Consider the following 26453-nt stretch of genomic DNA (forward strand, 5'->3'; position numbering starts at 1 on the left):
GCTTCCTTGGTAGATAAAGACAATAAAGATACCATCAGAAATTCATTGCTCTCAGTATCCCTCTCTTCCCATCTCCTCTGGAGCTGGGGCAGCTGCCTCAGCAACCAGGAGTGGCTCGGGGCCAAGAGCCCAGCTGCCACTTATTGTATTTGGATTCGACCTTGTGTATCTAGGTGACAGTCCTGTTGTCTCTATAGCAGGGCTGGCACAAAGCCTTTTCCACATGTCCCCCGCACCTGGCCATGGTGTCCGTCTCCCTCAGACCTGTCATGGTTGCCTGCCTGAAGCTCCCTCCATCTCCTCCCCATCCCTGGACCTGGTGGTGGCAGTTCTGTACTCAGTAGTGCCTCCAGCAGAGCACGTCCTCATCTGTAGAATGAGGAGCCAGGAGCTCAAGGATGCCTTGTGGAAATTAATGACTAGATGTTTCTTGGATGCAAGAAATTTCTGATCTGCTTCTGCACGTGACTTGCAATGTCAATAATTGGAGGAAGAGCCAGTATACCTGTTAGTGTTTCTTTCTTTTTCTTTCTTTCTTTCTTTCTTTCTTTCTTTCTTTCTTTCTTTCTTTCTTTCTTTCTTTCTTTCTTTCTTTCTTTCTTTCTTTCTTTCTTTCTTTCTTTCTTTCTTTCTTTCTATTTATTTTTGTTGTGGTTGTGTTTGTGCATATTCTTATTACATTAATTCAGCTAATGAGCACCCATTAAAATGATATGGATGTACCTGTTGAATATAGCTTATAGACTCTATGCATGTGAAGCCATTCTCTCTGTGAATTTAACCTTAATGGAGTTAAAATTCAACTGCTATTTTGTCTGACATCTCTCCTCTTAGATCAGGCCTGCCTCTGCAGGGGCAGTGCCTGTGCTCACGGGTGCAGAGGAAAAGAGTCCCATCCCAGCAGCACGGCCAGGGAGCACCAGCGCTTGGGACATGCAGAGCTTCTCTCTTGCCACTGCTGCCCTGTCCTGCTGAGCCCTGCTGGTGGGGTCAGGCCCAGCTGCTCCTGGAGCTTGGTGCCAGTGCTGCTGTGGGGCTGTGCTGGGAGTGCAGGCAGGGACAGTCAGTGGGCACGGCAGTGGCACAGCTGGCCTCCACTGCAGCACTTCCCTCCTAAGGGGGGATCTCCTCCAAGGTGGACTGACCAGAGCTCAAGTGCTCAATCTGGTGTGAGCAGGCAGAGGAGAGATCTGCAGCCCCACGGCTCAAAAAAGCCCCAGCAAAGGAGCCTGGTGAGTGATTCCTTGCAGCCCTGGGGCAATGGCAGTGACCCCATGAGCTGGGTCTGCCTCCCAGCCTGCCCAGCATGGCCCTACAGAGTGCCCCCATGCGCCAGACACCACAGCCCCCTCGCACTGCAGAGCAACACCACCAGCTGGGGCTGGGGCTTCAAGGATGCTTCACATGAGTGTCTTCTAGGCCAGCTTCAGACTTCTGGACTTGAGTGTGATCTTCACTGTGCACAAGGAGCTGAGAGACCGCCAACAGGCATGGGGCTGGAACATTGCCTGCAAGGTCCCTCCTGCCCTAGCACCTCCCAGGACTGGCATGGAACTGGCTCCTGTGTGTCAGAGAGGATGGGAGCCCAGCAGGTGTGTCATGAGCTTGCAGGATCACAACCAGATCACTTCTACCTGGGCAGGTCCTGACCCAAAATGGGGGTGTTTTGTAGGTGTGGTATTATAAGCTCAGTGGTGCGTCAGAAACACTAAGTCCAGCAGGAAGAGAATGGCTGTTAAATGGCCTGTGAGGTGACTGCTTTCTGAAGTAGCTGACAGGTCACCCTTGACTCCTGGCTGGGATCTGTGCCTTTAGGCTCACATCTGCCAGTGTCCATGGTAGGGCAGCAGAAGGCACTTGCTGTGCATGTAGTTTCTGAGATCGGCTCCTTCTAAGTACCTGGTAGGCCCCATAGAGGAAGAGGTCTTGGATAGGGGTTGTCATGTCAGAGGTGTCAGCTTTTGCCTGAAGTCATCCTTTAGGACTGCTTTCAGTTTTCGACACAGAGGGGGCCACTGCCTCCAAGACGCTTGGGACAAACTGCATGAGGGTTTGGAAAAAGATAGCCTGGGTGCACAGAAGCCATTCCGTATCTAAAAGTTGGAGGCAGGAAACAAAATTTTTGGGGTGGTACAAGAACATCAGCTTGTGGGCCACAAGGAGGAGATGGGTGGGAATGCTCTGAGGAGCTCAGCTCTGCCTCAGCATCTCCTGCCCCAGCAGGAGGAATGTGACTGTGGCAGGGACTGTGAGGTCACTTCTGTCTCTAGACTTGATAGGGCAGCAGCAGGAACGTGTCACAGAAAGGGACTGGGAGGTCACTTGTGTCTGGAGGTGGCAGGTCAGCCTTGCCTTCTCCCTGGGAGCTGCACTTTTGGGCTGACATCTGGCAGTGGCCCTGCTAGGCCAGCAGAAGGCACCTGCTTGGCATGCTGACTGGGGGATCCCCTCTGCCTCCAGACCCAGAACGACCCAGACAGAAAGAAGGCCCCCAGATGGGTTGTCCTGTCCCTTCTGCTTGAGTCCATGACAGCACAGCAGGCACAAGGCTTGGCTGTGTCTAGCCAAGTAGCTGCAAGGCCAGCAGCAGGCCCCTGGCTTGGAAGCTGCTGCTGAGCTGACTTGTGTCTGGCTGGCTTACTGACCACAAGGAGCCTGCTGGGTTGGGATGCCTACTTCAGGAAGGTTTTCCAACCTGATGGAGCTATCTGTGGTAGTAGGAAAGAGCAGGAGGGAAAAACTTGCCACAAAGTGTGCCCTGGAAGGTTGGAACTGGCCACAAGGAGGAAGAAATGTCTCTCAAGGGGTTTTGCTGTAGTGCCAGAGGTCACCCTCTCATCAGACCCTGGCTTTGTGTTTCTAGGAACAGCTGGTGAGGGTTGACGAGACATGGGAGAAAGCAAGGGATGAGAGCAAAGTGTTGAACAGAGATGGGTGTCTGCAGACTTCAAGGAAATAGGGCAATGTGTGGGACAGCATTAGAAAACCTGCAGAGGAGAAGGCAGAGGGTGCTGGTAAAAAGGGAAGTTGCTAACAACCCTGAGATATTTGTCTCCTTGGCTAGAGCTTATGAGGAGAGATGTTATACTCGTTGCAATGAGGCCTCACTGATTGCTTGCAACCCTTGCAATTATCTGCCCTAACAAGGCCCTGGGGAGGCTTTGTTAGTAACAGCCCTCAGTGGGGCCCATTAATACTCCAAGTCACTTCAGCTTTTCCTCCTGACTTTAATTTCTCTAACAGTTGCATCATTCTCCTCTCAGTACCTGAACGTCATAGACTTACCACCAAAATAAACCATGGAACTCATTAAAATGCAGAAACTCCTAACATCTCTTTGATAGTTTCTTCAAGCCTTCATGCCTTTTATATCTAATTGCAGAGCTTGCAAGATGCAATTAAGGAAGAAGATTTCAAAGAGCAACTAATAAAACCATTTTATAGTTTCAAAGGCTGAATTTTGCTGCATTTCAGTTTTCAGCATAATTCTCCTATTGCTATTCATCCAGAGTGACTTCTTTGGAGACTTTCATCAAGAGGAAGAGCAGAGTGTGCTGGTCTGACACCTCCACTGCAAACAGTGGTCATTGTCCCTGTAACTGCAGCCCAGCCCACGCATGAAACCCTTTCTAAGATAGGTCATGGGTGCCTACAGATAAAATAAAATAAATAAAATAAAGTAAAATAAAATAAAATAAAATAAAATAAAATAAAATAAAATAAAATAAAAATAAAATAAAATTGAAATGACCATTGGATCCTGAGAAATTCAGCCTGAACCTCAGTACACACCTGGACATCCATGGACTATCTTGGGTCTTCTGTGGAAAACTCAAGGTGAAAAATAAAGAAAATATATCTTTATTGGCTGTAGCTGTACCCATGAGCATGGCCTCTTTGTGGAGATTGTCCCCTTCCAGACACAGAAACCTAAATTGAGTAGAGTGAAAAGACCTGCCCAGTCAATAGAGTAGGGCAAAGTCCTACTTGCTGTGCTATAGATGCAGAAGGTAAAAAGAATTGCATTGTGCCTGACACTACTCTGGGACGTGTCACCCAGGTCAGGCAACTTTACCTTAGTGCTGAAAAGGCCATCACTAAACCACACTCCCAAGCTCTACATCTACACCTTGGCTCTCCAGTTGATGACCCAGCTCATGGATGGCAATCAGAGAGTCTCGGTTAGCACGGTGCTGCCTCAGGTGCGCCACCATGGTAGCCATTGGCACCTGCTGTTCTTCAACCCTCAGCAAACCCCCAACAGAAGGATTCTGTGGAAGGCCAAGCAAAGTAGACAACACTTTCATGTCCTTTGTCTCCAAGGCAGGTATGCCAAAGCCCCACTGGTGGTGTCCTCTTGGAACTCTGAAGTTCCCTCTCCTGAAGCAGTCTATGCTGAGGATGCACATAGCCTCTGGGCCAGTCCCAATGGGGTGCTTTTGCCATTCCTTCCCAGTTAGACTCACTTCAGCCTCCAGTACAGTTAACTGTTGGGATTCCCCTGTCACTCCAGATATACAGGTGGGTTCTACCTCTTTCTAGCTTGATGGCATTAGGGTACTCTGTGCACCAGTGTCCAGTAGAGCCTGATACATTTGTGGATCTGATGTGCCAGGCCATTAAATATACCCAGTCCAGTAAACTTGATCGTCCCTTTCCTCCCTGCCTCCCCCTGGCTGGAAGCAGGCCCCCTCTAGTCCTGCTCATAGTGTTCATTATGGTGCATCGTAGATGGCCCACTGGAAACACATCCCACCATGGTAGGGGAGAGGGCACTGACAGCCATGGGATGAATTTCAGTGCAGGAGTTGGGGCCCAGCAGAGACAAGGAGTCAAGGCAGTGGGATGGGGAGGCCAGCAGAAGCAGCCCAAGGGGTGGTGCTGCTTGTGAGGACACGTTTGTGGCAGCAGCCTGAGTGGGCAGCAGCTGTGCGCAGGCGAGGGGAGGCCAGGAAGCGCATGCCAAGAGCGCTCCTGCCAGCAGAGCCAAGGCCAGGACCGAGCCCAAGGGCAGGGGGCTGCAAGGGCCATACTGAGCTCCCTGCCCCTGCAGCAGCCGCTCTGGCCCTCAGCAGATGTGCTGGCCGGCTGCACGGGGAGGTGCTGGTGTGCATCAGAGAGCAGCAAGGAGGGCGCTGGAGAGGGCCGGGGCCAGGCGGGTGGCAGAGCCTCATGCAGGGGCTGGCTGGGGTTCCCCTCTGCTGCAGCCAGCGCACGCAGCGTGGCAGGAGGAGGACAGGCAGGGCTCGTGGCCACCTTGCTGGGGAAGAGCCCTGATCTGGAGGACAAAGCTTTTCCTGCTCAGAAGGACAAGGAGCTCTGGCTTTGCCCCACGCTTTGTGTCTTCACCCTCTCCCTGTGCACCACAGAGCAGAGGCAGGCCCTGGGCCCTTCCTGACATCCCTGCAGGCCCTGGTGATATCAGTTCAGAAGGACATTTGGTTCTCTCCCTGTTAGAATAATAAAACCAAATTTGAAATACGTTGCTATTTTTAATTAGAATGAAGACTAGAAACTCCTTATGTCTGATGCTACCTTAGTCACTAACACCTTATCTGTAAGGCCATGCAAAATTGTAACCCAGGATGGAGGAGAGGGATAAGATAATCTAGGGCTGGAGTATGTGTTTTTAAAGAATAGGTGAGGAACTTGTGGTATACATGCAGTGCTATAGGCTGGGAGATGAATGGTTGGAAAGCTGCCTGGCAGAGAAGGGCCTGGGAGTATTGGTTGATAGTCAGCTGAATATGAGCCAGCAGTGTGCTCAGGTGGCCAAGAAGGCCAACAGCATCCTGGCTTGTATAAGAAGCAGTGTGGCCAGCAGGGCTAGAGAAGTGATCGTCCCCCTGTACTCGGCTCAGGTGAGGCCACACCTTGAGTACTGTGTTCAGTTTTTGGCCCCTCGATACAGGAAAGACATCGAAAGACTTCTCTACAAGAACGACATCAAGGTGCTTGAGCAAGTCCAGAGAAGGGTGACAAAGCTGGTGAGGGGTCTGGAGAACAAGTCCTATGAGAAAAGGCTGAGGGAGTTGGGCTTGTTCAGCCTGGAGAAAAGGAGGCTCAGGGGTGACCTTTTTGCTCTCTACAGCTACCTCAAAGGAGGCTGTAGTGAGGTGGGGGTTGGTCTCTTCTCCCACATGCCCAGTGACCAGACGAGGGGGAATGGGCTAAAGTTGTGCTGGGGAGGTTTAGTTTGGATATAAGGAAGAACTTCTCTTCCAAAAGGGTTGTTAGGCATTAAAATGGGCTGCCTGGGGAAGTGGTGGAGTCACCATCCCTGCAGGGCTGCAAGGAATCACTCGCCAGGCTCCTTTGCTGGGGCTGCTGTGTGCCCTGGGGCTGCTGAGCTCTCCTCTGCCTGCTCACACCAGACTGAGCACTTGAGCTCTGGTCAGTCCACCTCAGACATAACATGGTGCTCAGCTGTAAATATTGGGGTCAACTTTCCAAGTTAAGGTAACGGTTTCTCAGAGACTGGCAGTACAGTGGTCTGCTTGTGGGAATTGAGGAGTTACTAAATATTCCTCATATTTGGGGTTGGAATATCTTTTTCTTTCATTTTTCTTTTCCTTTCCCTTACTTATTTGTCTGTCTCTCTGAGTTTTTATGTTTGTTTGTTTGTTTTGTTTTGTTTTGTTTTGTTTTGCTTTCCCCTTCTCCCTCTAGATGTATTTCCTCCTCTCCCTCTAGAGTAGGAGGAAGCAGGCAGCTCATGCATGTGTAGTTTGTGGTTGAGGTGAGCAAGGAGGAGGCTGGCTATGGTGCCAGGAGATGGAGGTCTGTGAAGCTGCAGGAGCCCTGCTCTCTTGCCTGGCAGATCCCCAGCACACAGTGCCTGTGCCCCGCAGGACCAGCCCCGCTCCCCAGGCCAGCACAAGAGGCCTGGCCCAGCCACAGAGCAGCCTGCCCCGAGCAGGGGCCTGCACAAAGAGCTTTCCCTTTTCCTTTTCCCCATCAGTGCAGGCCCAGCAATGCTGCCCTGCTCTTCCCCAGGGCCATCCCTGCTCCCAGAGAGGGCCCAGGTCAATGTGTCCATGCTGGCCTGGCTGGCTGTTGCTGCTTCCCTCCCTGTGCTCCCTGCAGGGATCCAAGCTGGCGGTGCTGCTGTGAGAGCCAGGGGCTGTGGTGACCCAGGACCCCAGGCATCTTTGCCCTGCCCGTGCTGCTCAGGGTGGGCAGCAGACCCATCTCCATGGGGATCTCTGCTGCTGAGCCCCTTTCCATCTGCCCTGATGGCTCAGCAGCACAGGGCAGTGCTGGGAAGGGCCATGGGGTGTCTCTGAGGGCACAAAGGGCAGGCGAGTGCTGCACCAGACCTCGCCCACAGCACTTCAAAATGCCTATCCTCAATTACTCTGCAGTCTTATGGGCCTTTGCCTGCTGGCTCTTCACCACCTCTTGTGGCATTGCAGAGCCCCCCTTTAGCCCATGGACTCATCAGATTCCCCTTTTCCTTTACCAGACCCTTCTTTAGATACTCATACATTTTATGAGGTTCTAATTACTGCCCACTGAGCATTGTCCCTGCAGATCCCCTGACATCTCCTGGAAACTCCAGATTCCTCTACAGGCTGGAATCTGCCATCTACCCCACTGCAGGAGGTGCAGTCCCATGCAGATATATTTAAGATCAGTTGTCATCTCCTTAGGCAAGTTCTGTCTTAATGGAAGCTCTTGGTCCTGCCCTTGGTTCCTCAGGGACCACCCTGGGATATTCAGCCTATGTCCCTCACTTCATGATGAACCCCCAGAAAACAAAAGAGCAGGGAGCAACCCCTTGGCTATGTTCCTGATAGCACATTTGGAAAAGGTGTCCAGACTTCTGGGTTTGCCCTGAACAGCCCCATTTGTTACTGTGGTGCTAGCAGGGAGGCAGCTGTGACCCAGGCCTGCACAGTGCCTGCTGCTGCTTGCTACCACAGGGATGCCACTGCAGAGACAACAGGACTGTCACCATGGTGCATGAGATCTAAGGGCTTATCCAAACATAAGAGCACAAGAGAACAATTTGGAAGCCAAAAGAGAGCAGCAGTGACAAGGCCACGTCCTGCTGCTGGCCATGGTCGTGGCTCCAGGAAAGCAGCAGCCCCGACCCAAAGGCAGCAGAGAGGCAGAGCCCAGCGGGCAGTGAGGGGCAGCCCCGGTGGCCCTCGGGGCTGCTCCTGCATGTGGCAGCTGGGCTCTTGGTCCTGAGCCCCTCCTGCGTTCTGGGGCTGCTCCCCCAGCTCCAGAGGAGATGGGAAGAGATGGCAGCTCAGACCAATGAATTTCTGATGACTTTCTTATTAGGTTTATCTACACAGGAAGCCATCTTCTACAGGAAAACAATTGACTTGTAGGGGGCTAGGAATAATATTTAATCAAATGTGAAGTATTGAGAGAAAATAATAAAACTGACATTTAATAATAGAAGACATCATATTATTGTCTTTCTCAGAAAGGCTGGGATTTCTAATATTAGGCATAGTATTATAGGTGTATTTGCTGAGTCCTGATGGAATCCCTTAGTTCCCGGTTCCTCAAGCTATAGATAAGGGGGTTCGCTACTGGAGGAACCACTGAGTACAGAACTGTGACCACCAGGTCCAGGGATGGGGAGGAGATGGAAGAGGGCTTCAAGTAGGCAAATATGGCAGTGCTGATCATCAGGGAGGTGACAGCCAGGTGAGGGAGGCACGTGGAAAAGGCTTTGTGCCGGCCCTGCTCAGAGGGAATCCTCAGCACTGCCCTGAAGATCTGAACATAGGAAACCGCAATGAAAACAAAACAACCAAATGCTAACAAAATGCTAAACAGAATTGCCCAGACCTCTCTGAGATAGGAATCTGAGCAGGAGAGCTTGAGGATGTGGGGGATTTCACAGAAGAACTGGTCCACAGCATTGCCTTGGCAGAGGGGCGGGGAAAATGTGCCGGCCGTGTGCAGGACAGCAATGAGAAAGCCACTGCCCCAGGCAGCTGCTGCCATCTGGGCACAAGCTCTGCTGCCCAGGAGGCTCCCGTAGTGCAGGGGCTTGCAGATGGCAACGTAGCGGTCGTAAGCCATGACAGTGAGAAGGGAAAACTCTGCATCAAAAAAGAAGACTAAAAAAAGTACTTGGGCAGCACATCCTTGATAGGAGATGGCCCTGGTGTCCCAGAGGGCATTGACCATGGCTTTGGGCAGAGTGGTGGAGATGCAGCCCACGTCGAGGAGGGCGAGGTTGAGGAGGAAGAAGTACATGGGGGTGTGCAGGCGGTGGTGGCAGGCTATGGCGCTGAGGATGAGGCCGTTGCCCAGGAGGGCAGCCAGGTAGATGCCCAGGAAGAGCGCGAAGTGCAGGAGCTGCAGCTCGCGCGTGTCTGCGAATGCCAGCAGGAGGAACTCGCTCACAGAGCTGATGTTGAGCATTCTCTGACTTTGTACTTGCTTGTCTGTTGAAGAGAAGGCAGAGCAATGTTAGAACAGACTTCTCTGAGGAAAATAGGAAATAAAACAGAAGGGTGGATAACTCAAAGTCAGACAAATGTCAGATCAATGAGCTTTGCAGTATCATTGCAAATAACTGAGCTGATTGGAAGGCAGACCTGCAAGTATTTCCCTCACTTTATTTTATCCCAGTTGCCCTATCCTAGTTGAGGTATTGGAGTTTTGAACTCCCTGACATTACTTGCACAGTCCTGGTTAAATCCAGTGGGTGCTAGGAGGCAAAAGGTCTGTCCCTAGGTGAAGACAGAGCAGAGCAGCTCTGCCCATCAGTCCTGCTCTCAGCTGCCCCGTGTCACCTTTCTGTGAGCTGCAGGATGATCCCACTCAGGTGTTTCCCTGAGAAGAAACTGCAGAGCAGAGAAGCTCCAGTCCCAGTGCAGATGGACAGAATCCTCACCTTGTCTGCAGGGGACTGATCAGGATTTCAGCTCTTCCCTCCCAGACAGGTGCAAAGGTCTCACTCCAGCTGCCCACAGACAGTCATCCAGCAGCATGGACACGGTCTTAGCACGGAGGTTTCTTCTTCTTGGGGCGCCTGGGTAACACAAGGATGCCACGAGAGAGCTGCATCCTACGGGAGAGCAGCCTGCAGCCCGGGAGGATGCCTCACAGACAGAGCTGGATAGCTGAAAGCTGGAGTGTCCCGTAACCCAGCTGCACCCCCGGCAGGGTCTGGGGGAGGTTTGGCCACTCTGCTCATTGCTGTCCAGGGGCACTTGGCATAGGACACTGCAAGGGGCTTCTGCCAGGCTTCCTCCCGTCGCACTGCAACCCAGCAGGACTCTCAAAGCCTACTGCATTGCCCACTGCCCTCCCAGAAACAACACCCAGCAGGAGGAGACCCTTCCAGGAGCTGCAGCTGCATGGCCCTGCAGCCAGACCCTTACCTTGTCAAGGGCTGTGCAGGTTTCTCCTGCAGGCAGCTCTCAGCATCCTCCCACTCCCAGCTGCCTCCAAGCCCTCTCTCCTTCTCTCCTCTCCCCATGACAGATGCAGTCAGAGCCCCCAGCCCTGCTGCGCTGTGCAGAGGAGCTGCTCCTGGCCACAGCTATATCTCTGCTTCATGGGACTTTCTGAAATGTGTTTTCTTTGTCCCACGAGCCCAGCCCAGCTCAGTAACAGAGGCCCAGCCCAAGGAATTGGAATCACCAATTAAATGAGCCCACAAGGAGTCAATTAGGCTCTGGTGCTTTAATGATTAGCTGTCTCCTCAAAAGCTTTAGTGGCAGAGACAATAGCCATAGCCATGGACCCAAATATCTCATAAGGCAGCTCTGTAGGAAGCTGGCCTGGTTCCTTGTGAGAAGGCACCACTGCTCATATGGTATCTTCATGGTGGAAACCCCTCCTGAAGTAGGCATCCAAAATCAGCAGGATCCTTGTGGCCTGGCAGCCAAGCAGACACAAATCACCTCAGCAGCAGCTTCCAATCCAGGGGCCTGCTGCTGGCCTTGCAGCTTCTTGTGGAGACACAGCCAAGCCTTGTGCCTGCTGCTGCCCACTCATGGACTCAAGCAGAAGGGACAGGACAACCCATCTGGGGGCCTTCTTTCTGTCTGGGTCCTCCTGGGTCTGGAGGCAGAGGGGATCCCCCAGTCAGCATGCCAAGCAGGTGCCTTGTGCTGGCCTAGCAGGGCCACTGCCAGATGTCAGCCCAAAAGTGCAGCTCCCAGGGAGAAGGCAAGGGTGACCTGCCACCTCAAGGCACAAGTGACCTCACAGTTCCTTTGCGTGACACGTTCCTGCTGCTGCCCTATCAAGTGCAGAGATAGAAGTGACCTCACAGTCCCTGCCACAGTCACATTCCTGCTGCTGGGGTAGGAGATGTTGAGGCAGAGCTGAGCTCATCAGAGCATCCCCACACATCTCCCCCTTGCGACCCACAATCTGATCAGATCAGGGTGAGCAAGAGACTAAAGATAAAGGCAAATGGCTATAGGCTGTGTTTTAGCTTGAAGGGATACTTTGACATCAGGCATAAGAATAGTGGATTCCTGTCAGGGTGTGGAGTAGCATTTCGGTTTGGGGATTAATGTCACTGGCTAAAATACTGGAAGGGCTTTACATGACTGTTTTAAGGCAGCATTACAGCAGAATCAACATTGCCTGAATGTTCGAACCTCACAGAAATCATTAATTTCTGCTGGCCAAACTCCTCTTCCCTCCCCCAAATCTCACATCTCTCCTGGCCAGGCTTCTCCTGACTTCCCCATATCAGTCATCTTCGTAGAGGTAGCTTTCTGATGGCTTTCATGATCTCAGAGTATCTGTCTCATATCTGTTGGCTACTCCTTTCTTGAGACTGACATGGCACCTAAGTCAGGATGGAAAAGAACACAAAGGCTGTAGCTGAACCCTGCACAGTATGCACAGCAGCTCTTGTACCACCCTAAAAATTTTGTTTCCTGCCTCCAACGTTTGGATATGAAATGGTTTCTGTGCACCCAGGCTATCTTTTCCCAAACCCTCATGCATGGTTCAGTTTGCCCCAAGCGTCTTGGAGGCAGTGGCCCCCTCTGTGTCGAAAACTGAAAGCAGTCCTAAAGGATGACTTCAGGCAAAAGCTGACACCTCTGACATGACAACCCCTACCCAAGACCTCTTCCTCTATGGGGCCTACCAGCTACTTAGAAAGAGCTGATCTCAGAAACTACATGCACAGCAAGTGCCTTCTGCCGCCCTACCATGGACACTGGCAGATGTGAGCCTAAAGGCACAGATCCCAGCCAGGAGTCAAGGGTGACCTGTCAGCTACTTCAGAAAGAGCTCACCTCACAGGCCATTTAACAGCCATTAGCTTCCTGCTGGACTTAGTGTTTCTGACGCACCACTGATCTTATAATGCCACACCTAGAAAACACCCCCTTTTTTGGCCAGGACCTGCCCAGGTAGAATTGATCTGGTTGTGATCCTCCAAGCCCATGGCACACCTGCTGGGCTCCCAGGCTCTCTGAGACACAGGAGCCAGTTCCGTGCCAGTCCTGGGAGGTGCTAGGGCAGGAGGGACCTTGCAGGCAATGTTCCAGCCCCGTGCCTGTTGGTGGTCTCTCAGCTCCTTGTGCACAGTGAAGATCACACTCACATCCAGAAGCCTGAAGCCAGTCTAGAAGACACTCAGGGGAAGCACACTCTAAGCTCCAGCCCCAGTTAGCAGTGTTGCTCTGCAGAGCGAGGGGGCTGTGGTGCCCAGTGTCCTGGGGCTGCAGAGCTGTCCTCTGCCTGCTCACAGCAGACTGAGCACTTGAGCTCTGGTCAGTCCACCTCGGAGGAGATCCCCCCCTAGGAGGGAAGTGCTGCAGTGGAGGCCAGCTGTGCCACTGCTGTGCCCACTGCCTGTCCCTGCCTGCAGTCCCAGCACAGCCCCACAGCACCACTGGCACCAAGCTCCAGGAGCAGCCGGGCCTGACCCCACCAGCAGGGCTCAGCAGGACAGGGCAGCAGTGGCAAGAGAGCAGCTCTGCATGCCCCAAGCGCTGGTGCTCCCTGGCCGTGCTGCTGGGATGGGACTCTTTTCCTCTGCACCCCTGCACACGGGCACTGCCCCTGCAGAGCCAGGCCTGGCCTCAGAGGAAAGATGTCAGACAAAAACGGTAGTTAAATCTTAACTTCCTTAAGGTTAAATTCACAGAGAGCATGGCTTCACATGCACAGAGTCTATGAGCTATATTCAACAGGTACATCCATATCATTTTAATGGGTGTTCATTAGCTGAATTAATGTAATAAGAATATGCACAAACACAACCAGAAACAAAACAAAACAAAACAGTTATACTGGTATTAAGCCAATTATTTGCATTATAAGACATGTGCAGAAGCAGATCAAAAATTTCTTGTATCCAAGACACATCTAGTGATCTATATCCACAGGGCATGCTCGAGCTCCTGGCTCCTCATTCTACAGATGAGGATGTGCTCTGCTGGAGGGACCACTGAGTACAGAACTGCCACCACCAGGTCCAGAGATGGGGAGGAGATGGAGGAGGGCTTCAGGCAGGCAATGATGACAGGCCTGAGGGAGACAGACACCATGGTCAGGTGAGGGAGGCACGTGGAAAAGGCTTTGTGCCAGCTCTGATATAGAGGGGACAGGACTGTCACCTAGATCCTCAAGGTCTAATCCAAATACACTGCTCCTACCTGTGGCAGCTGAGCTCTTGGCCCTGAGCCCCTCCTGGATGCTGGGACTGCTCCCCCAGCTCCAGAGGAGATAGGAAGAGAAGGAAACTGAAACCAATGAATTTCCACTGAGTTCTTTCTTGTCTTTATCTATCAAGGAAGCCCGGTTCTGTATGTGCAATAGATGATGTGGTCAAACCTTACAAAAGATGTAAAATTCTGAATGGTAAGAATGAGATTATTAAAAACAAAATGAAATATTGTTCAAATACTAACAAAGAAAACTAATGTAAAAAATTGTGTCATTTTCCCAAATACACTTTGATTTCTCTTGGGATTCTTATTAATGATAATGTTATGAAAACACTAGTAACGATAAAAACGATATGATATAATGTAAATCAAATTATTTGCATATTATTAAAAATACATTTTCTGAACACATCATGGATGCTTAAGAAGAATGTATGGAAACAGTTTCCTCACTGCGTCCTTGAGCTCTTGGTTCCTCATGCTGTAGATGAGGGGGTTTAGGGCTGGAGGCACCACTGAGTACAGAAGTGCAACGACCAGGTCCAGGGATGGAGAGAAAATGGAGGGGGGCTTCAGGTAGGAAAATATGCCAGTGCTAATGAAGAGGGAGACCAAAGCCAGGTGAGGGAGGCATGTGGAAAAGGCTTTGTGCTGGCCCTGCTCAGAGGGCATCCTCAGCACTGCCCTGAAGATCTGCACATAGGACAGCACAATGAAAACAAGACAACCAAATGCTAAAAAGATACTAAACAGAACTGCCCAAACTTCTCTGAGATAGGAATCTGAGCAGGAGAGCTTGAGGATGTGGGGGATTTCACAGAAGAACTGGTCCACAGCATTGCCCTGGCAGAGGGGCAGGGAAAATGTGTTGGCCGTGTGCAGGACAGCATTGAGAAAGCCACTGCCCCAGGCAGCTGCTGCCATCTGGGCACAAGCTCTGCTGCCCACGAGGCTCCCGTAGTGCAGGGGCTTGCAGATGGCAACGTAGCGGTCATAGGCCATGATAGTAAGGTTATAATACTCTGCTGATATGAAGAAGAGAAAGAAAAAGATCTGTGCAGAACAGCCTTGATAGGAGATGGCCCTTGTGTCCCAGAGGGCATTGGCCATGGCTTTGGGCAGAGTGGTGGAGATGCAGCCCAGGTCGAGGAGGGCAAGGTTGAGGAGGAAGAAGTACATGGGGGTGTGGAGGCGGTGGTCGCAGGCTATGGCGCTGAGGATGAGGCCGTTGCCCAGGAGGGCAGCCAGGTAGATGCCCAGGAAGAGCGCGAAGTGCAGGAGCTGCAGCTCACGCGTGTCTGCGAATGCCAGCAGGAGGAACTCAGTGATGGTGCTTCTGTTGGACATCTGCTTTTTTCGGGATGTGGTCCTGAGCAAAGAAGAGGATGAGAGTAATAATGTACAAGAAATGTATCAGAGGGAAACAAATTCAGTTTCTCATTTAAAATCATTGCCTTTATTGTATACTTTCTGGCAGACATTTGGCAGATCCCTTTCATGCATCCTGATTCATTCTGCCTGACGGTGTCTCTTGGAACAGGGGGCTCTACTGTGGGTAATGCAGGAGCCAGTCCTGTCCTACAGCAAGAGGTGAAGAGGAACATGGGGAAATGTCAGTTTCTCTTCCCTCCTGATCTCAAAGAGGTTTTCCCCAGTGTTGCTTCCAGTTCACCAAACTGCAAAGCAGAGTTGTGGAGGCTTTTTTTTTTAATTTTATTTTAAATTTTTGTTTTTTGAGTTTTTTGTTTCAGCTGTCCCACCACTCCTGAGGAGTGTTTCCAAGTCACAAACCCTGGTTATTTCTGCTGGACTCAAAGGGAATCCTTGTAGATCATTATCAGAGAAAAAGAGACTGTCACTTTAGTGCACAGTGTTCTTCAGGGAGGACAGCCAGTCCGTCCATCAAGTATGGTCTCAGCTGCCCTGTGAGAGCTGCACGAAAGTTGTACTCACATGTTTGATTGAAAAGAACAAAGACACTGCTGAGAGCAGAGGAATCCAGGCTCAAAGTGTCCATCTCCAGATGCCTCATCCTGTCCCCCTACTCCTTTTCCCCCAGGCACACTGAGGACTCATGCCATGGGCATGTGAAACCCCCATCCCCAGCCAGCCTGGGAACAAGACCAGCAGCAGCACGGCCAGCTGGAGAAGCCAGGAGGAATGCCAGCGTGCTGCTGCCAGGGGAGGCAAGGCCAGGGAGGGACAGACGGACACTCAGCAGACCCTCCTGTGCTGCAGCTCTGCCTGCAGACGAGGCAGCTCCTGCTCATTGCAAATGATCTGTGCTCACCTCAAGCTGGCAGAGACCTCCCAAAAACAGGGATGTCTCCCAGCACTGGGCATCAGGGGGCTTGCAGCTCGTAAAGATCAGCTAGGATAAAACCTGAGAGGACCACAAAATGATGTTGGTGCAGTTTCTGTTCTGAGGTGTGCGTAGGACTTTATAAACTTAATTGCTGACAAACTGATCTCACACTGCAATTCTCTTGGAGTCTCAGTCTCCACTACAATACTGACAATCCATTACCATGAAACCTGCCTCCCCTCCACTGCAGGAATCTGCAAGCACAGGCTACAAAAAAAGTCTTGCCTTTCAGGTAGCCCCTGCCTTGGTCTTCCTCCTGAAATATCCAGTCATATTTCCCATTCTCTAAAGCGTTTTCTACTCCTTTCTGTAGAAATAGAGACAATGACCCTGACAGATGCTATCAGCTATTGGATGTCCCAGATGTAGGAGACCCCTCTGCCAACCCCACCTGCATGGCCCTGCTGCCAGAGCCTCACGGTGTCAAGAGCCTGCAGATGTGTCCTGCCACACGCTGCCCTCTGTTGTTGCACTCCTCAGTGACTCCAAGCCCTCTCTCCTTCTCTCCTCTCCCCGGGCCAGCTGCGGTCAAAGCCCTGCTGCACTGTGCAGAGGAGCTGCTCCTGGGCACAGCTGTCTCTCTGCAGCGCTTGCCAGGAGCTCCCCTTGGGCCCAGGAGCCCGGCCCAGCTCAGCAGCACAGCACCCGACCATGGCATCGCTTGCTCTGTGCCCTTGGGCTCCCTCGAGGTGTCCCCAAGCCCTCAGGGCTGACAGCTCCCCAAGGCAGCAGGGTCTCTATTGGGGTGTGCTGTTTGAATCAGACTGAATTTGTCACCATCTGCACTTCTCTGAACACAGGGGAGATGACTTTTACAAGGGTGATTTGTGCTGTTGGACTGTGGTTGTCAAACATGTTGTGCTTTAACCTGGTGGGCAGCTCAGCACCACACAGCAGTTGGCTCACATCAGCCCTCTCCCCCCCCAAAATGCTTATGTGTTGAGATAAGGGCAGTTTAAAGGACTGAAAGGGAAGAGAAATAATAAGAGTTGCTGTTATTGTTATTGTTATGTACAAAGCAAGTTAAACACAGTGCAATTGCTCATTACTGACTGTTGTCCAGCCTGTCCCCAGCTGGTAGAACATTCTGGTAACCATCTGCACCTGCTCAGTCAGTGGCACTCACTGAGGCTCAGTAAGCACAGACCAAGTCCCAGCACATTCCAGTCACTTATGTCCCTTTGGAATTGCCGAGGTGAGAACACATGCTGTTGAGGTTGTGATGAGGCAGGGGTCAGCCTCTTCTCTCAGATAACTAATGATAGGACTCAAGAAAATGGCCACAAGGGGAGATTTAGATTAGATATTACGAAAAATTAGATTATATATCATGACAAACTTTTTCTCCCAAAGAATAGTCAGGTACTCTGAGACAGGTACTCTGATATAATGAAAGCCATCAGAAAGCTGATCCCAGTTAGATGACTGATATGGGGAGGTCAGGAGTAGCCTGGCCAGGAGAGATGTCAGATTGGGGTGAGGGAAGAAGTGAAGAAGAGCTCGAAAGCTTACCTTTGTAGTTGTAAGAGGGTAAGAGGTAAGAGGTAATGTTGATGCTGCTGTAACACTGACTTCAAACAGTCTTGTATGGCCCTTACACTATTTTCAAGAGTAACATTAATCCCTCAACCAAGACATTAGTCAACCACCTTGACAGGAATCCACTATTGTAAAGCAGAACTCAAGGTATCACCTGAAGAAAAACTCAGCACAGAGCTGCATTCCCTTACCTTTACTCTCTTGCTCACCCTAATCTCTGCCCTTAACACTAACATTAAAATGCTCTATTTAACCCCAGACTTCTTGCCATACCTAAAAAAAACCACCCTAAACCATAATGCTTGCCCATACCCTAACCAGAGACCTGACACCACAAGCAGAACACAAAACACTCCAACTAAAACTTTGCTTAATCTCTAACACAGAAAATTAAAATCTAGTCCCTAAGGGACTAGAGAGAGGTGAGCTCTGCCTCAGCATCTCCTGCCCCAGCAGGAGGATTGTGACTGTGGCAGTGACAGTGAGGTCACTTCTGTCTCTGCACTTGATAGGGCAGCAGCAGGAACGTGTCATGGAAAGGGACTGTGAGGTCACTTGTGTCTGGAGGTGGCAGGTCACCCTTGACATAGACCTGGGATCTGCACTTTTGGGCTGACATCTGGCAGTGGCCCTGCTAGGCCAGCAGAAGGCACCTGCTTGGCATGCTGACTGGGGGATCCCCTCTGCCTTCAGACCCAGGAGGACCCAGGCAGAAAGAAGGCCCCAACATGGGTTGTCCTGTCGCTTCTGCTTGAGTCCATGACTGCACAACAGGAGGCACAAGGCTTGGCTGTGTCTAGCCAAGAAGCTGCAAGGCCAGCAGCAGGCCCATGGCTTGGAAGGTGCTGCTGAGGTGACTTTTGTCTGGTTGGCTGAGAGACAGAAAGGAGCCTGCTGGGTTGGGATGCCTACTTCAAGAGTGGTTTCCTACCAGATGGAGCTTTCTGCGGTAGCAGAGAAGAGCAGTAGAGAAAAAAATGCCACAAAGTGTTCCAGGAAGGCTGGAATGGTCACAAGGAGGGAGAAATGTCCCTCAAAGGGTCATGCTGTGGTGCCAGAGGTCACCCTCTGATCAGACCCTGGCTTTGTGTTTCAAGGAACAGCTGGTGAGGGCTGATGAGACATGGGTGAAAGCAAGGCATGAAAGCAAGATGGTGAACTGAGATGGGTGTCTGCAGACTTCAAGAAAATAGGGCAATGTGTGGGACAGCAATGGAAAGCCTGCAGAGGAGAAGGCAGAGGGTGCTGGTAAAGAGGGAAGGCCCAACAGCCCTGAAGGTTTTTCCCCTTGGCAGTAGCTTAGGAGGAGATATGTTTTACTCACTGCAGTGGGGCCTCATTGATTCCTTGCAACCCTGTGCAGCAGCTCAAAGGTGTCATACCACTGTTCTTCTCATGGCATCACACTGCCCACCACAGCCCACAGACCCCAGGAAAAGCCTTGAGACAGATGTGGGGGTGCAGGATCTCCCCTTCCAGTGGCTGGGGTCAGGCCTTGGCTCTTCTGCTTCACTAAAACCAACAAAGACTTTTCTCAGCACAGTGCTTTGCCTTTCTGCAATCATGGCCTCCGATTATCTGCCCTAACAAGGCCCTGGGGAGGCTTTGTTAGTAACAGCCCTCAGTGGGGCCCATTAATACCCCAAGTCACTTCAACTTTTCCTTCTGACTTTACTTTTTCTAGCAGTTGCATCGTTCTCCTCTCAGTACCTGAGCTTCATAGACTGAGCACCACAATACACCATGGAACTCATTAAAATGCAGAAATTCCAAACATCTCCTCCATAGTTTTCTTCAAACCTTCACGCCTTTTGCAGCTAACTGCAGAGCTTGCATAACATAGTTCAGGGAAAAGATTTCACAAAGCAAATAATAAAAATATTTTCTTGTTTCAAAGGCTGAATTTTGTTGCATTTCCGTTTGAAGCATCATTCTCCTATTGCTACTGATCCAGGGTCACTTCTTTGGAGACCTCCATAGGGAGGAAAAGCAGAGTCTGGTGGTCTGACACTTCCACTGCAAGTAGTGGTCTTTGTCCCTGTAACTGCAGCACAGTTCAGCACATGAAACCCTTTCTAAAACAAGTCACATTTTTTGGGGGGCAGGATAAAATATTATAAAATAAAATAAAATAATATAAAATAAATTTAAATAAAATAAAATAAAATAAAATAAAATAAAATAAAATAAAATGAAATGAAATGAAATGAAATGAAATAAAATAAATAAAATAAAATAAAATAAAATAAAATAAAATAAAATAAAATAAAATAAAATAAAATAAAATAAAATAAAATAAAATAAAATAAAATAAAATTGAAATGACCATTGGAACCAGAGAAATTCAAATTAAATATTAGTAGGTACCTGGTCATCGATGGTCTCTCTTGGGTCTTCTGTAGAAAACTCAGGATGAAAAGTAAAGACATTTACTTTTTGTACCCTAGTCTGTTGTCCAGTCAATAGACTAGGGCAGTCCTACTTCCTGTGCTGTAGATGCAGAAGGCAAAAAGAATTGCATTGTGCCTTACACTACCCAAGTACGTGTAACCCAGGACAAATCTTACAAGGAGCAGCTGAGGGAGCTGGGATTGTTCAGCCTGGAGAAAAGAAGGCTTAGGGGTGACCTTTTTGCTCTCTACAGCTACCTCAAAGGAGGCTGTAGCGAGGTGGGGGTTGGTCTGCTCTCTCACGTGCCCAGTGACCGGATGAGGGGGAAAGGGCTAAAGTCGTGCCAGGGGAGGTTTAGGTTGGATATTAGGAAAAACTTCTTTTCTGAGAGGGTTGTTAGGCATTGGAATGGGCTGCCCAGGGAAGTGGTGGAGTCACCATCCCTGGAAGTCTTTAAAAAGTGTTTAGATGTAGTGCTTAGTGATATGGTTTAGCAGAGGACTGCTTAGTGTTAGGTCAGAGGTTGGACTAGGTGATCTTGGAGGTCTCTTCCAACCTAGATGATTCTGTGATTCTGTGATTGTCTAGTCAAACCTTCTTCTAGGGACAGGGACAATTTCCATTAGATTAGGTTGCCCAAAGTCACTTGCCAACTGGCCTTGAACTAGGGCTAACCTTTCTGGGTTTGAGTTTAAGCAACGGTTTGTTGGGAGGATTTGGTGTTCTGCATAGGGTGTCAGGTCTGTGGCTGGGGTATGGAGAAGCTTCGTGGTTTATGGTTTTCTTTAGGTCTGCCAAGAAGTCGTCTAGGGTTAAATAAAGTGTTTCAATGCTATTGTTAATGGAAGGGATTAGGATGAGCAAGAGAGTAAAGGTAAGGAAAGGGGCTATGGGCTGAGTTCTGCTTGAAGGGATGCTCTGAGGTCAGGTATTACTGCAGGGGATTTCTGTCAAGGTGCTGGAGCAACATTCAGGTTTTGGGATTAGGGTTACCGGTCAAAAAAGTGTAAGGGTTTTACGTGACTGTTTTAAGCCAGTTTTAAAGCACCATCAATATTGCATGAAACCTCTTACCTCTACAAAATCGTTAATTTCTGCTTCCCAAGCTCCTCTTCCCTCCCCTAAATCTCACTTCCCTCTTGGCCAGGCTTCTCCTGTCATCCTCATATTGGTTATCTTATTGGGATCAGCTTTCTGATGGCTTTCATGATCTCAGAGTATCTGTCTCACTCTGCTGGCTACTCTGTTCCTGAGACAGAAGTGGTGTTGTAGTCGGTAGGGAAAAGGGCACAAAGTTCTGTAGGAGCATCCTGCACATGCCCATCCACTCCGCACCTCCACAAAAGTGTAAATCCTATGAAGAAGCGTTGGTTCCAGAATGACTCCTATGGATCCAGGGTAACATTTTGCAGGCCTTCGTGCAGGATTTACCTCCTCTCAGGCATCTTGGAGGCAGTAGCCACCCCTAAGGAGAAAACTAAAAACACCTATGAGGTATGAGTTTAGTCAAAATTTGAGATCTCTGACAGGACAACCAGAGGTGCTGCTCTGCAGAGCGAGGGAGCTGTGGTGCCTGGGGCACGGGGGCACTCTGAAGGGCCATGCTGGGCAGGCTGGGAGGCAGACCCAGCTCATGGGGTCACTGCCATTGCCCCAGGGCTGCAAGGAGTCACTCACCAGGCTCCTTTGCTGGGGCTGCTGCATGCCCTGGGGCTGCAGAGCTCTCCTCTGCCTGCTCACATCAGATTGAGCACTTGAGCTCTGGTCAGTCCACCTCAGACAGGCTTTTGGTCCGTGGGCTCCATTCATTGCTGTCTCCTGGGCTCACGCTGGCCTGACAGAGGAGGCCAGAGAGTGATTTTTTGCAGGCCTGGGTTAATGGCAGTGATATTTCCTTGTTTCTCACGGACTTCTCACATGTCTTTCTCATAACCCTTCCCACTGCCCAGCACTGCCTCCCAGGTGGGAATAAGTCAACCTTCAGAAGGGCCTTTGGGCTTCCTTCATCATCCTGGTGCTTATTAGGATCTTCCTGACTCCCCACAGAGCTCAGAAGGAGCCTTCTTGTCCAGTGTGTGGACCTGCATTGGCTCTGACTGTGACGAAGTAATTCTCTGAAGAGCAGCCCCTGTGGTGCTGTGTTTTCAATATGTGACCATTATGGGTCTGGCTGGGATGGAGTTAACTTTTCCTGTAGAAGCTCACCCAGTGCTGTGCTCTGCTTGAGTAGCTAGAACAGCACTGGTATCACGGTTGTGTTTTGTCTACTGCTGAGCAATGCTGTCACAGCATCAGGAATCCCTCTAATTCCCCCTCCCCAAAGAGCCAGCAGGCTGCGGGTGCACAAGAGACAGGGAGGGGACATCACCAGGTCAGCTAACCTAAACCAACCACAGAGATATTCCATACTATATGATGTCACACTCAGCAATAGAAGGTGGAAAATGAAAGGAGAGGGGAGAGCTGGGCTCCCGTTGTGAAAACATCTGTCCTCCTAAAAATCAGACGCATCTATTGAGGCCCTGTTTCAAGGAAGTGGTCAAACATCACTGTCACAAACAGTTTTGCTATTTATTTTTTTTTTAAATAGCTTCTTTGCTAGTTCACAGGAGATGGGAATACACTGCAGCTGAGACCTATGAATTTCTGCTCACTTCTTTATTGTCTATAGCTACACAGAAAGCCTGGCTTTACATATACATGAGATGATTAGGAAGAGTAAAGAGATAAATGAACAGGTAGGAGGCTAACAATGACATTAATTAAATCGACTCCACAACATGGAGGACATATTTATCAAGAAACATAATACCAAATTACTTTCCTAACTGTTTCTGAGATAAACTCGGAATGTAAAGGAACATTACAGTTTCTTAAGAAATATGTATTCAAACAATTTCCTCAGTGCATCCTTGAGCTCCTGGTTCCTCATGCTGTAGATGAGGGGGTTCACTGCTGGAGGTAACATGGAGTACAGAAAAGATACTGCAAGGTCCAGGGATGGGGAGGAGAATGAGGGGGGCTTCAGGTAGGCAAACATGATAGTGCTGACAAACAGGGAGACCACGGCCAGGTGAGGGAGACACGTGGAAAAGGCTTTGTGCCGACCCTGAGAAGAGGGTATCCTCAGCACTGCCCTGAGGATCTGCACATAGGATAACATGATGAAAACAAAGCAACAAAAGGCTAAAGAAACACTAAAAACTAGTGCCTCAACTTCCCTGAGGTAGGCATCTGAGCAGGAGAGCTTGAGGATCTGGGGGATTTCACAGAAGAACTGGTCCACAGCATTGCCTTGGCAGAGGGGAAGGGAAAATGTGTTGGCTGTGTGTAGGACAGCATTGAGAAAGCCACTGCCCCAGGCAGCTGCTGCCATCTGGGCACAAGCTCTGCTGCCCAGGAGGCTCCCGTAGTGCAGGGGCTTGCAGATGGCAACGTAGCGGTCATAGGCCATGACAGTGAGAAGGGAATACTCTGCTGTGATAAAGAAGACAAAGAGAAAGACCTGTGCAGCACATCCTTGATAGGAGATGACCCTGGTGTCCAACAGAGAATTGGCCATGGCTTTGGGCAGAGTGGTGGAGATGAATCCCATGTCGAGGAGGGCGAGGTTGAGGAGGAAGAAGTACATGGGGGTGTGGAGGCGGTGGTGGCAGGCTACGGCGCTGAGGATGAGGCCGTTGCCCAGGAGGGCAGCCAGGTAGATGCCCAGGAAGAGCGCGAAGTGCAGGAGCTGCAGCTCGCGTGTGTCTGCGAATGCCAGCAGGAGGAACTCGCTCACTGAGCTGATGTTGGGCATTTTCTGACATTGAACACTGTTGTCTGTAGAGAAGGAGAAGGCAGAAAAGGTTTAGAAGACAATTCTCTGAGGAAAACTTACTGCAAGCCTTAGAGCACTCTCATCTGAAGCCTCTCTCTTTGCAAAAGGAGCTTTCTGCAGCTCTATTGCTTGAGTCCCAGCTGATGCTCGGTGATACTGGCACTGCAAGCATGGATTACTGGGGACTTTAGAGGTGTCCTTCCTTCTGTGAAGCAGTCAGAAAACAGCAACAAAGGGGAAACTCAAGTTCAGTCCACTTATGAGATCCATGAACTTTGCAGGGTTGTTGCAAAAAACACCTCCAACCACACTGTAGAGCGAGTCAGATTTTGTTATGCTTAGTAAAACAATCACACTCTTGTGTTTCCAAAGAAGGAGAGACAGCTTAAAGCAAAGAAACCCCAACCCCAGTGCAGATGGACAGAATCCTCACCTTATCTCCAGGTACATGAGCAGGATCTCAGCTTTTCCCTCTTCTCCAAGAGTGCAGAGGCCTCATTCCAGCTGCCCACAGACAGCCATCCAGCAGCACAGACATGGTTTTAGTACAGAGGTGTCTTCTCCTTGAGGTACCTGGATAACACAAGGATGCCACGAGAGAGCTGCATCCTGCGGGAGAGAAGCGTGCAGCCCAGGACAATGCCCCACGGACAGAGCTAGATATTCGAAATCTGGGGTGTCCCAATACCCAATCTGCATCCCCTGCAGTGTCTGGAGGAGACTTGGACACCCAAGTCTTGGCTAAAAAGGGCAGCTGGGTTATGACACTCCAAGGGGCTTCTGCCAGACTTTCTCACCCTGCACTGCAGCCCAGCAGGACTCTCAAAGCCTACTTTATTGCCCACTGCCCTCCCAGAAACAAGACCCAGCACGAGACCCTTCCAGGACCTGCAGCTGCATGGCCCTGCAGCCAGGCACTTAACTTGTCAAGGGCTGTGCAGGTTTCTCCTGCAGGCAGCTCTCAGCATCCTCCCACTGCCAACTGCCTTCAGCCCCTCTCTCCTTCTCTCCTCTGTGTGTGCCATCTGCGGTCAGAGCCCCCAGCCCTGCTGCGTTGTGCAGAGGAGCTGCTCCTGGACACAGCTGTCTCTCTGCAACAGGAACACTTTTGAAATTAGTTTTCCCTGTCCTGCGAGCCCAGCCCAGCTCAGCAGCACAGCATCAGCCCAAGGCACTGCAATGATCATCCTGGGGGCTTTGCTGATGAGCCCACAAACCTCAGGCACTCAGAGACAATTGAAGACAGCTCTCCAGAAGTCCAAGTCAGAGGCAAGTTTCCTGCAGTGTCCCCCTGAGGGCCAGCACTCACACAGCCTCTCTTGGAGCTCGTTAGAGCAAAACCCTGGAGGCAGTGAGGACAAGGAGACAAAGGCAATGTGAAGGTGACACTGATGTGTAGGAAAACTGGATGTGTGTCACCAAGCATGAGGGCCAGGCCTTGACCCCTGTCCTCTGGGAAGGGAGATCCTTACCCTTCAGACACTGCTCAGGGCTCTTTGTGGGGCAGTAGGAGATGGGGATGTGCATTGCCAAGTACAGAAGAATGGAACGACCCCTGCCTGCTTCATGTGTGGGGGTGAGCAGGCAATGAGGCCCTGGTGCTTTAACAATCATCTGTCTCCTCATAGGCCTTAGTGGCAGACACAACAGCCATAGCCATGGATACAAAGACCTTTTTTGGGTTCTTTTTGGACTTTGAGCCTTGCCACAGCACTTGATCCTCTCCACACCTGGCTGCACTAGGGAATCCCAGACCTGTACCTCTTTCCCTGTACCTGTATACAATTTTGGGAGGGTTGTCTCACTGAATATAAACTGTCTGACAACTCAGATCTTCTTGGTGGCCATGCTGCTCATAAGGCAGCTCTGTAGGAAGCTGGCCTTGCTTCTGGTGAGCAGGCACCACTGCTCGTATGGCATCCCTCGTGGTGCCCAGGCCCTCCTCCTCCTGGGCACTGCTCACTCAGAAGGGTCCCAGTCTGCCCTGATGTGTGGGGTTCCTCTTCTTCTGGTGCAGTACTGGGCTCTTCTCCTTGTAAATGTCAGGACGTTTCTGTAGGCAAATTCCTGCAGTTTCTCGAGGTTCCCCTGGACAGATGCTCCATTCTGTTATCTGTTAATGTCTGCAGGCAGACGGCTCACCATGATTGTGCTGTCTCTCACAAAGCAACGGCAGCAGCAGTTTACAGGACAGTTTGGATAATACACGAGTAACTAGTTGAATGGAATTACAGCACAGAACCACTGAAGGGTGTGGGATAGAAGGCTGCCAGATTCCACTTTTTCTGTTCCTCCTTCTCATGCATGCTGTTACTTACAAAACACTACACTGTACATTCTAATAGGAAGGAAATTAAGTCTATCCCAGCCGACACATGGACAATATCCGCCCCATATTCCATACCATCTGCATCATGCTCAGCTCCAGTACTTTCCAATTAATTGCCAGCACCTTTTCTCTGTTGATATACACACAGATATATCATGCCCTTAGTCTGTGGGTGTCCTGGAGCTGGCTAGGATCGAGGTAATTTTCCTCCTAGGAGCTGGTATGAAGCTGTGTTTTGGATTCAGCATGAGAAGAATGCTGATTACACACTGATGGCTTAGTTGTTGCCCAGCAGTGGAGGGCTGGGGGTGCCTGCAAAGCTAGTGGGGACAGAAGCAGGACAGATGACCCCAAGAAGCCAAAGGGATATTCCAGACCACACGACGT

The 26453-nt window shown here is 50.4% G+C and overlaps 3 protein-coding genes across 3 annotated transcripts; all 3 read right to left on the reverse strand.

The window, feature by feature from the left end:
- Positions 1–8472: 8472 nt before the first annotated feature.
- LOC311428134 (olfactory receptor 14A16-like) lies at positions 8473–9393 on the reverse strand (the record flags this gene model as incomplete). Its single annotated transcript, XM_084539684.1, has 1 exon — positions 8473–9393. One exon carries the CDS (start codon positions 9391–9393, stop codon positions 8473–8475), a length of 921 nt encoding a protein of 306 aa, XP_084395810.1.
- A 4640-nt stretch (positions 9394–14033) lies between these two features.
- Positions 14034–14969, reverse strand: LOC311428135 (olfactory receptor 14C36-like; the record flags this gene model as incomplete). The annotated part of the gene is made up of 1 exon (XM_084539685.1): positions 14034–14969. The coding sequence occupies one exon, from the start codon at positions 14967–14969 to the stop codon at positions 14034–14036; it is 936 nt and encodes a 311-aa protein (XP_084395811.1).
- A 7811-nt stretch (positions 14970–22780) lies between these two features.
- On the reverse strand, positions 22781–23716 carry LOC311428136 (olfactory receptor 14C36-like; the record flags this gene model as incomplete). The annotated part of the gene is made up of 1 exon (XM_084539686.1): positions 22781–23716. One exon carries the CDS (start codon positions 23714–23716, stop codon positions 22781–22783), a length of 936 nt encoding a protein of 311 aa, XP_084395812.1.
- Between the last annotated feature and the right edge of the window lie 2737 nt (positions 23717–26453).

Source organism: Aythya ferina (assembly GCF_964211825.1).
Source record: "Aythya ferina genome assembly, contig: HAP1_SCAFFOLD_29, whole genome shotgun sequence".
In the NCBI taxonomy this organism is placed as follows: Eukaryota; Metazoa; Chordata; class Aves; order Anseriformes; family Anatidae; genus Aythya; species Aythya ferina.